Here is an 11,771-nt window from a genome sequence, read left to right as displayed (position 1 = left end):
TGGCTCTTGGTAGGGTCACCCATGTCAATCAGGTCAAAGTGTTGAGGCCAGGCTAAGAATGGTTCACCCTTCCACCAGGTTTGGGGGTTCCGCTCAGCGCTAACAACCCTGATTAGTCAAAAAACAATTGTTACGGAAACAGCGATGAAGAATCAGAAATAGACAGTGCAGGAGGACCTTCATCGCTTCCCTAAACCCCAGCAGCATAACGGGCAGTAAGTAAAAATAAAGTAAGCAGTCTTAAATTGTGATAAGAGATTCAATAACAAATTTTAATAAAATTTAATACTTTATGAATATTTGTTGGAAAGGATCCAAGAATGGAGTTATTTGAATTTCTTTCAAAGTGTTAGCTTGGGTCATATGTCCTAATTGTTGGCTGTCATGTACAAATATCCTTAAATTTATGTCATCTACAAGTAATTGAACATGTAATTGTACTTGTTTCCTCCAACCATCAGTAAGAATTGCTTGGATTCTTGTCCTCGTATCCCTATTCTCTAACCCCACTGCCACAAGACTACAACTAGTCTACGTTACCTAAACAAAACCACAAGGGGTTCCTTTTGGACAAATAAAAGGTGGTTGAACAAATTAAAGTAACACTTGAAAATACAAATTTTCTCCAAATTTACTTTATTCCTTAAACAATAATTCAATAAAGGAATTTGTACCTAGTTCATGCAAACACAAATGTTTTACATATGTACAATTAAATCTTGTATATATAAAGCTCTTGTATTTTATAAATTCCCTAAATCTTCTCATGTATTGTTAAGTGTGCAAAAATAGGCTTCCGCAATAGATACTTTGCATAGATTACAACTTGCTTGTGTTTATTTTACAACATTTACTTCTGGATTTGAGTATGCTAATAACCAATCAATTTCACCAATTATCAAGACTTGTTGAAAGATTTTAAATGTTTACTACATCATTTCTCAAACTGACAGCTGTGAACACATGGATGTGTTCTGCTTTCTGCAGAACATAAATCTTAAATTACAGGGTAATGGAATAGAAGCAAGTTGCTCCTTCATATCTACTATTTAATTGCTACAATAGTTACATCTAGTGAGCGTGATTAAGAAGGCTATGCTTTAATTAAATTTCTATAACATTTGATAACAACAATTTAATCCATTTTTCTCATTCTGAATGCATAATTTTTGGTGTGGTACTACTCAAACCTACTTGTTTTCTAATACTCAGCTTTTCTTCAATTACAGTATCAGGACTGACTGAAATATGTTTCATTAAAGGAATAGCTGAGACCAAGCACATTTTGCATGCATGCCACATCTACTTTGGGGGAAGATCAGGCAAAAAATGAATGGCAATACAAGCAGAATTTGAAAACAGATCCGTGGTATTCCACAAAATAATGCGACACTAAGTTGGGCAATAGGTAAATTACAGTAATAATTTTAACAGTTTACCTAAATATCAGATGCAGAAATTAATTATCCTGAGAACAGAAAGCGCCTATTGTATTGAAAGTCTCAAATTGCCTATATTATGAATCGTTTAATACTGTTGCTGGTTTGTATTTACTCTGCTCTTAACTAACTTGATTACATCAAAATTGGAATTACAGAAGACCTCTAAACAACCGGTATACACTCTCAAGGACTTTTTCCCGGGGGGGGGCTGCAATAAAAAAAATAGCTAAGTTCACAGTGGCTGCGGAGAGAACTTCAATTATCGATTCGGGGCAACTGATCAGAATTTCGGTTCTGATTTTGAAGAAACAATAGGTGTTTAAAATCTTGAGCTATACACACAAAATACTTGAAGAATCTAGCAAATCAGGCAGCATCTATGAAGAGGAAAAACGTGTAACTATTTTAAAGCATTTCTCACTGATTGCTCCGAGGTTGCAGAGATGTCTCTAATGACAAATACCGAAGATTGTTCTCCGCAGCACTGACTTGTTGAGTACAAACACTTTCTTTCTCTTTTTTCTCCAGAAGTCATTGTTTTCCTTTCTTTTGTCGGCATTATGAGGAAACGTTCATTTTATAATCATCACGTGAGCAAGTTAATAAAGAAAACCAAAACCTTCATCACCCTGATTACTGCCAATACTTTCGCAGTCGTGAGCCATGCTGACACTGCCGTAAATCCACTCGCCCCTAGCGTTTATTTACGGCAGCTCTCTCCTCTCACGACACTCGGGGAAAATCCGGTGTCAGTTTACGGCAACAGCTGAGGGACAGACGTGGAAGCGGAGCGAGGGATGGCGGCGGCCGAGGACGGACAGCTGGTACCGGGAGGAGGGGGCAGTGGCAGCAGCTGGTGGGTGTCAGTGTGTCTTAGCGTGGCTTATGGTCTGCCTTGAATGGAAAGGAGCCAGTGGGCCTTGAATATGTCCGGGGTGGCGGTGTCTCTCGGTTGGGTAGAAGTGGCTCATCACCATCGAGCCCAAGCTAAGAGCTTGAAACTGAGCGGAGGATCGAGTGAGGGTTTGGGCTAAGTGTGACAAGAGTTTCTTGATTTTAGTTACTTCACATTTAATGTAAGGCTAGTCATTTACCCTGCAATGGAGAATCAAGTCCATAAAAATTTGAATTCTGTGATGAATGTGGAAATTAGTAGTTGTTAATCCAACGAGGCTGTTCGTTTTCTTTAAACGACTGTACCAGTAAAGCCTTAATCACTTCACAAGAAGTGTTCGGAAGTGTTGCACCTCCCCTAAGGATATCAATTTTTTAAAATATTACATTTAAAGAAATGTGTGAATCTTGAATTTTAAGCTTTTATCTTATTGCTTTCTGAAATTCAGATATTTTTGTAGCAATCTGCTGAGGAAGTTTGTATATTGAGACAGAGAAGTTTGGTTTTTTTTTGCCTTTTAAAAAAGTGGTGTAGAGAGGCATTTCTTACTTTGAAAGACAACTTCAATATGTAAAAGCACCAGTTCAAACTTTAATACTTTCTTCCACACTATTAGTTCAAAATAGTTTGAGTGAACTTAAAACAAAACTGTCTTTGTATTAACATTGTTATAAAAACCACAGAATTAAAATGACTGTTCCTTAAATCTGCCATTACATACTAGCATGGATAAATAGTTAACGTATTTGAGTTTTCTTTTGTTCAAGGTAGCTAAGTTGTCAAGATACCACAATGACGGTATCAGAGTATTGAATGAGTAGTGATGAACTATTGCAAGCCTTGCAGTTTCTGGACAAAGGGCAAAGCTCTGTTCACAAATTTATGGTTTAATATTGTTCAAGTTGCGTTTTAATGTGCATCCAGTGGCTGATTGCTATGAGGTCATTACTGTTAATACTTTGGTTTCTGTTGCTGTCAAATATTTTGAGCACATTTGTTATCTGTATGCTTTCGGTATGAAAAAAGGTGAGACGTGATGATTATTAAGCTTAAAAAAAGTATTGATTCTGTTTACAACTGCACCTACAGGGTGGTAATTTGGAAAAAAAGGGTCAGGAATCTGTAAAGTCATAAAAAAATGAACTCTAAGGAGTTAGCAAAGAGTAAAAAGTTCAACAGGATGAGTCCTGCCAAAGGGTTTCGGCCCAAAATGCGACTCTACTTTTTTCCATGGACGCTGCCTGGCCTGCTGAGTTCCTCCAGCATTTTGTGTGTGTTGCTGGGATTTCCAGCATCTGCAGACTTTCTCTTGTTTAGTGGTATGAGTATTAGACTGCTTTGGCATTGTTGTTTTTGCAGAGTAGAAGGAATTGTGTTGCTACAGTCTACAGGTTGTTTCACGAATGCCTGTTTAATTTTATCACCGGTCTCGTATTATAATTTCATACCAGTATTATGACAAGTTTGTTAGATAATTGAGGTTACAATGACATTTATGACTGTTAGGGTACACTAATAAGGCTCCTGGCTATGTATTGCTAACAATTCACTGGGGAAAAAAACACACAAACTTTTGGGGGAACTCAGTGAATCAAATGGGATCTGTGAGGGGAAAGGAATTATTGATATTTTGTTTTGAGACCCTGCACTAGGACAGAGGATGGAGGGGAATAGAAAGCCACCATAAAGAACACAGGGGAGGGGTCAGTAGGTGATACATGGACAAAGGTGGGATGAAGGATGATATGGGAAAAAAATTGCAGCACCAGGGGTAGATCAGAAGAAGTGGGGGGGGGGCGGGGGAGAGAGAGAGAGAAAAACATGGGAGTTAAGGGTCTCCAGTCCTCCTATATTTTCTCCTTTCCCATACCCATTTATGTGCTTCTGCCTCCCCCCCACCACTGTTTTATTCACCTGCTATCTATAGATTTGACGCACAAGATCCTCTCCCTAATCTGGTTTCATTAACCCTTCACCTTTCCCCACTTCTTCCCATTATCACCATAGTTTCTTATCAGATTCTGGCACTGGTAGTCCTATTGTTCCAGCTTGTCGTCCTCCAGCAGCTGCCTCTACCTTCATCTTTCCCTCCTCCCAATCTGTCTCCACCTGCCCTTTTTATCCCCGTCTCCCCTCACAGCAGCTGCTTGACCTGTTGAGTTCCTGTTTGGGTGTTTTCTGTTTCAGATTCCAGCATATTCCAACCTCTCACTGAGGGGAAACAAAGTCTCACAACATTTCCTCTTGATTCTTGTGCCAATAATTCTCTTGTACTACATGCTATGGTTTTGGACATTCCACCAATTTAAATAGTTTCCCTCTCAATCTATTTGGTATGACCTCTTCATGATTTTAAGTACCTCTATCAGATCCTGTGGAAATATTACTTTCCATAGAGAACAATTCCAACTTCTCTAGTGTACAATATAGCTGAAGTCCCTCATTCTTACAATCATTTCATTAAACTATGATGTCCAGAGCTGGCCTCAATAATCCAGTTTCAAGTAATGGTTTTATGGCAGTTTGTCATGGGGGCCCTAATTGTTTTGTTCTAACTGCCCCTTTTACATGCAGTTAGCTTTTCCAATGTAGTTACTCACTTTTTGGTTAATCCTCTGTCAAATATATTTTGTTGCTGAGACTCTATAACTGGATCTTCCTTAACATCAAAATAAAGTACTCAAATAGTACCTTCCCTTTTAATAAGTAAATCTCCTATTTCTATGATCATTACTCTTTTACCAAACAGAAGCAAAAAATCTTCAATGTGGGAACCACAAACTTATTGAATGGCTTATTGTTATTTAATAATATAATTTTACAGAGCAATGAAGGCAAGTAGTTGATTTGTACAATAAAAATATCCTTTTATTAAAAAATTGCAGAGAACTATGGAATTTAGAAAGGCACCTATGCACACAAATTTTTGTACTTCAAAAACTTACTTTTAAAAAAACTTGGTTATCAAAGTTGTGCCTGATGGTCCTTATAACCATATAACCATATAACAATTACAGCACGGAAACAGGCCATCTCAGCCCTTCTAGTCCTTGACCTCATTCATGCAGTATTTTCTTTAATTTTTGCATTTCATTTTATCTTGAAATTTAGACTCAAATCTTTTTTTAGATCAAGCGCATATAACTGGGAAGTTTGTTTCCCTTCAACTGCAGATTTTAGTGCTAGAGTACATAAGAACATAATAAATAGGAGCAGGAGTAGGCCATCCAACCTATTGAGCCTGCCCCACCATTCAATAAGATCATGGCTGATCTGTCCATAAACTCAGCTCCATCTACCTGCCTTTTCCCTATACCCCTTAATTCCCTTACCTATCTAACTGTTTGTTAAATATATTTAGTGAGGAAGCCTCAACTGCTTCCCTGGGCAGAGAATTCCACAGATTCACCACTCTCTGGGAAAAACAGTTTCTCCTCATCTCCACCCTAAATCTTCTCCCCTGAACCTTGAGGCAGTGTCCCCTAGTTCTAGTCTCACCTACCAATGGAAACAACTTTCCTACTTGTCTATCCCTTTCAAAATTTTGTATGTTGCTATAAGATCCCCTCTCATTCTTCTGAACTCCAGAAAGTATAGTCCCAGTTGACTCAATCTCTCCTCATAGGTTAAGCCTTTCATTGCTGGAATCAACCTGGTGAACCTCCTCTGCACTGCCTCCCAAGTCAATATATCCTTCCTCAAGTATGGAGACCAGAACTGCACACAGTACTCCAGGTGCGGTCTCAACCAGTACCCTGTATAGTTGCAGCATGATCTCCCTGCTCTTGAATTCATTCCCTCTAGCAATGAAGGCCAACATTCCATTTGCCTTCTTAATAACTTGTTGTATCTGCAAGCCAACTTTTTGCGATTCATGAAGAAGCACTCCCACATTTGCTTAATTATCCACTCTGTATTTTCCAAGTCCTTTATCCTATTTCTCTTTAGTTTTAAGCAATTCACAAAAAGATCCACAACTCTTACAAGGTCTCTGACATACGATAAATCACTTCACTGAATTATGTGAGTGTTTTACCCTTCCAGTGGTGTATGAACCCTTCAAGTGACCAGTGTTCTTGAAACAAGAAAATTTGCTGCCTTTTATATCTGCACAGCATTTTGCAGTTCACTTGTTTTCACTTAACCTGCCATTGTTTTTTTAAAATTATAATTCAGTGATGTACAGTGTGAATCTGGTTATTTCTTTCATTTCCCCTTCAGGCAATCAATCCATTCTGCGTCCCTCTGTTGAGAACACCATCTGTGCATGCAGATGTTCTTTTTGTCCAGACAAAGTTACTCTCAGCAAAAAGAATTGAGATGGGTAGTCAAAATGTATTTTAGCCTTTCAAAGATATTAAAGCTGTTTTTGCAAAATGTCCTATTGATAACTGAATCCAAGATAACATGCAAATTGGTATTTTCATCCATTTCAATGCTAAAACCTGGTTCTGTCAAAAAAAATGAATGTTGTCTGGGTTTTTTCCCCATTTTGTGTACCCTTATGGTAATTGCAGTCACGTTATTTTTAGGGTTTTTATTAAAATTGGGCACTGTGGTAGTGTAACGGTTAGTGCCACATTATTACGTATTGGGATGTCAGAGTTTGGAGTTCAATTTTGACATAATCTGTAAGGAGTTTGTACATACTCCCTGTGGAATGCATGGGTTTTCTATGGGTGCTCCAGTTTCCACCCACAGTCCAAAGATGTACCGGTTAGAAGGTTAATTGGTTATTGTAAGTTGTTCTGTGATCAGACTACTCTTAAATTGGGGGGCTGCTGGGTGGTGCAGCTCGAAGGGACGGAAGCACCTATTCCATGCTGTATCTCAAATAGATAAATAAAATTGGCATATACAATTTCTACTGAAGGAAGAAGCAACTCTGCATTAGGAAATTCCATTTTTTGTGTCTTTCTGAAATCTACATAATTTCAAAAGTCTCATTTGTTGTAATTCTGCAACATTCTGTTTTTGTGGCTTTTTAATGAAGCAGTTAGAATCAGAATCAGATTTATTATTGACTTGTGACATGAAATTTGTTTGGAAACAGTACTGCAAAGGCAAAATTATAAATCACAAAATAAGTATTGCAAAATCGTAATAACAAGGTAGTGTTCATGGGATGTTCAGGGAAGTAGCTGTTCCTAAATTGTTGTGAGAGTCTTCCGGCTCCTGTATCTCCTCCTTGCTGTTAGTATATGAGATTAACAAGAAAGTTGTTCAAATTTACATTTTCTTGGGTTAGTACTGGTGAGACCCGGTTGGTGGCGTAGTGGCATCACTGTCGGACTTCGGGATGAAAGGTCCTGAGTTCGAATCCAGCCGACTCCCCTGCACGCTTTCCATCCACGCTGGGTTAGGAGCTGATGATTTCTTTGGAAACTCACCCGGCAGAAGGCAGTGGTAAACCACTGCTGTAACTTGCCTCTGACGCAGTTCCTCACTACGTCAGAGAGGCATGGAGGGAAATCGTCCGCTAACCAGTGAAACGCCAGATGTGACGTACCTTACCTTTCCTTTCCTTTAGTACCGGTGAGCAATTTTGTCTGAAATTTGCATGAACAGTATTTAAGCTCTAAATTACGGCAGTTAAAAGCATGACATAACTGTTGATAAACTAAACAAATAGGATTTATGCATGCTTCAGTCCACTTTCCTTGAAACATCAATTTTTAATGTTATGAAGCCTGTACCATTCACATTTTCTTCTTGTTTTTGGCTTGGTTGTAGTCTTAATATAGCTACTACTTTATACAGTATGCTTTATTTTCTGCAGTTGTTGCACATTGTTAAATCCACAGTTGTGTCTTTTGCTTTTTCACTTCCAATTTTCTCTTCAATAGATTTATGAATCTACCCATTCTTTCCCATGACACCCTGGTTAAAAAATAATATGGTCCCACAATAGTTGAAAACGCAGTCATATATTTCTTGGTATGCCCACAACACTGTTAAATACCTATTGGTATGAAAATTGTGGGTGATTACTACAAGAAGGCGAAGAGTTATAACAAGCCTTTATAATACCGATTATAAGCAAGGGAGCTCAATAAAAAAAAAACTGTCAGGACTCATAACACATAGCATTTTTCTGAGATGTGGCACAGCCATAATTGGTAGTGGAGTGATAGCCCATTAAATGTGACCACTGTGATGCTTCTTGAGACCAGTGATAAATGACATATTGGGTCACCCATTATTCCATGCTGAATTTTTGAATCCAATGAGTCTTTAATAATAATTCCATGATACAATCATCCTGGTTGCCTCCATTCTTGTATATGTTTTCTTCATGACTCTTGACCTATACACTCTTGTATGCTTCTCTTTGGGGTGTTAGCTATCTGATATATCCCATTACTTTACCCGTTTTTCGTTATTCAATAGTTCTGGCTCTGTTTCAATGCATCTCTCAATTAATATGCTTTGTTGTTACACAGGCTCTTTGTCTAATCTGTCCTTGCTTGGCCCTTTCTCCTGCAATATTTGACCAAATATCTTATGATATCTTGTGGACAAGTCACACTCAGCCTATCATAACATTGAATATATATTGTATATCCATGTGAGAATACTGCCATAACCAACAAGGACTTATTCCCAATAGCTATGATTTGTTTCAGTACCCAATAATTCCAAAATTCAATGAACAGCAGTGTGTTTTAGCGCCACAATTTGCTCTTGTTGATACTGTTGCCTGTGTAAAATTGCTTATAATATAAATCGAATTTTAAGTATTGAGGGAGCCACATTCGGTGCAGTGGAAGCTGTCGCAGGCTGGAGGGTATTACAATGAGGAGTCCTGTTCTAACATTGCCACATCATGTATTCGCTGTCTGCTTGGTTGCTACTTCAGCCAACTATTATCATTGTTCCTAGTTAGCACTACAGTCACTCTTATCTAGCCTTAACTCAGATTAAACTGAAATATATACAACCTTGACATCTTGTTAAACCCTGAGCTGCAAACTTCACGTTCACTTTGTCAGCTGTGCAGCTTGTTGACACAGTGGCAACTGCACCTGCATATGTCCTTACCAGTGCTGTTCCAATGTATATCAGAATCAGATTTAATATCACCAGCATAACTTTATGGCAGGAGTACAGTGAAATACTTGATAAAAAAAAACTGAGTTACATTTTTAATATATAATAACGTTAAAATAAATAGTGCAGAAAAACAGAAGTTACAAAGTAGTAGTGTTCATGGGTTCAATGTCCATTTAGCAATCGGATGGCAGAGAGGAAGAATCTATTCCTGAATCGCTGAGTGTGTGTTTCAGGCTTCTGTACCTCCATCCCGACGGTAACAATGTGGAGAGGGCATGCCCTGGGTGGTGGGGATTCTTAATGATGGATGCCACCTTCCTAAGGCACAAATCCTTGAACATGTCTTGGACACTATGGAGGCTAGTACCCGTGATGGAGCTGACTAATTTTACAAGTTTCAATAACTTATTTCGATCTTGTGCAATAGCAACCCCCCCCCCCATACCAAACAGTGATGCCGTCAGTCAGAAGTGTGAGGTGGTACACTTTGGAAGGACAAACTCCAAGGCAGAGTACAAAGTAAATGGCAGGATACTTGGTAGTGTGGAGGAGCAGAGGGATCTCGGGGTACATGTCCACAGATCCCTGAAAGTTGCCTCATAGGTAGATAGGGTAGTTAAGAAAGCTTATGGGATGTTAGCTTTCATAAGTCGAGGGATGGAGTTTAAGAGTCGTGATGTAATGATGCAGCTCTATAAAACTCTGGTTGGGCCACACTTGGAGTACTGTGTCCAGTTCTGGTCACCTCACTATAGGAAGGATGTGGAAGCATTGGAAAGGGTACAGAGGAGATTTACCAGGATGCTGCCTGGTTTAGAAAGTATGGATTATGATCAGAGATTAAGGGAGCTAGGGCTTTACTCTTTGGAGAGGAGAATGAGAGGAGACATGATAGATGTGTACAAGATAATAAGAGGAATAGATAGAGTGGATAGCCAGCACCTCTTCCCCAGGGCACCACTGCTGAATACAAGAGGACATGGCTTTAAGGTAAGGTGTGGGAAGTTCAAGGGGGATATTAGAGGAAGGTTTTTTTACTCAGAGTGGTTGGTGCATGGAATGCACTGGCTGAGTCAGTGGTGGAGGCAGATACACTAATGAAGTTTAAGAGACTACTAGACAGGTATATGGAGGAATTTAAGGTGGGGGGCTTATATGGGAGGCAGGGTTTGAGAGTGGGCACAACATTGTGGGCCGAAGGGCCTGTACTGTGCTGTACTGTTCTATGTTCTATGGCACTGTCTTGTTGCAGGGAACAAGTATTCAGCCCAGGGCTCCCACTGATTCAGTGATATTGGTGTGTTGCAATGATTTTATATGTTCATACGGGGGAAATATGTGCTGTGTGTTTAATATCCAAACGTTACTTAAAATGTTATGATATTGACTTATAAGTGACTTATATAACCATATAACAATTACAGCTCGGAAACAGGCGATCTCTGCCCTTCTAGTCCGTGCCGAACGCTACTCTCACCTAGTCCCACCGACCTGCACTCAGCCCACAACCCTCCATTCCTTTCCTGTCCATATACCTATCCAATTTTTCTTTAAATGATAATATCGAACCTGCCTCTACCACTTCTACTGGAAGTTCGTTCAACACTTACTTCAAGCTCCCCTGATAACTGTCTTATCACTATATTCATGCGAGGAAAATATGCGCTGTGTGTTTAATAAATTCGTTAGATAAACCCTTTTAGAAACGAAATTGAGTGTATTAGCCACTTATCACCTATACTCCGGTCGTGTAACACTCTACCCCCCTCCCCAAACAGGATCGTCAGAAACGATTTATAGAAAAAAAATCGGCACGTACGCACACGCACACAGGTGTCCGCACAAGGCTTCATGGTCATGGTAGTCTTTCTCGGGCTAAACACAATGTACTTGAATGCTACTCTTGTCCGTTGGCAACCCTACCCCCCCGACCGGCCAGTCCGCAAGAATATTGTCAATAATAAACCGGTCCGCAGTGCAAAAAGGGTTGGGGACCCTGATCTAAAAGATGAGTGATACAAAGTTACTCAACCATATAGGTGAGGTCATTACAATGGAGCATTTACTACTTGAATATAGCTCACAATTTGTCATCGGTATTCCCAAGTATGCCAGCATCATTTCTTTTGCCTTCCTACTACTTCAGATGAGTATTTCCTGGGAAGAAGGAGAGAAGAATGTTTTGTTGCTTAACGTTCAATGTTGGGTGTGAAAATATTTCTTCCAACTAAATATTTCAAATCTATTTTCTTTGGTTTCTACTAGAAGCGCTGCTTCCACATCCAAGTTTGAGACTGAACCAGACAACCCACAGTTTAATAGTCTCATTGGATTCCAAAGTTACCTTTATAAATACACTCACTGGCTCCTGGTTAAACAAT

General features: G+C 39.2%; 1 protein-coding gene across 2 annotated transcripts in view; it reads left to right on the top strand.

Moving 5' to 3' along the window:
• Nucleotides 1-2,185: 2,185 nt before the first annotated feature.
• tbc1d23 (TBC1 domain family, member 23) overlaps nucleotides 2,186-11,771 on the top strand; it is a 107,009-nt gene continuing 97,423 nt past the window's right edge. For both annotated transcript variants that reach the window (XM_063050511.1, XM_063050510.1), the window contains exon 1: nucleotides 2,186-2,298. In XM_063050511.1, the coding sequence (XP_062906581.1) occupies nucleotides 2,240-2,298 (59 nt within the window). In that variant the 5' untranslated portion in view covers nucleotides 2,186-2,239. The remainder of the gene's footprint in view (nucleotides 2,299-11,771) is intronic.

The sequence above is a fragment of the Mobula hypostoma genome, chromosome 6, assembly GCF_963921235.1.
Source record: "Mobula hypostoma chromosome 6, sMobHyp1.1, whole genome shotgun sequence".
NCBI lineage: Eukaryota > Metazoa > Chordata > Chondrichthyes > Myliobatiformes > Myliobatidae > Mobula > Mobula hypostoma.
Note: the sequence above shows the minus strand (reverse complement) of the source record. Positions and strands in the feature narration are given on the sequence as shown.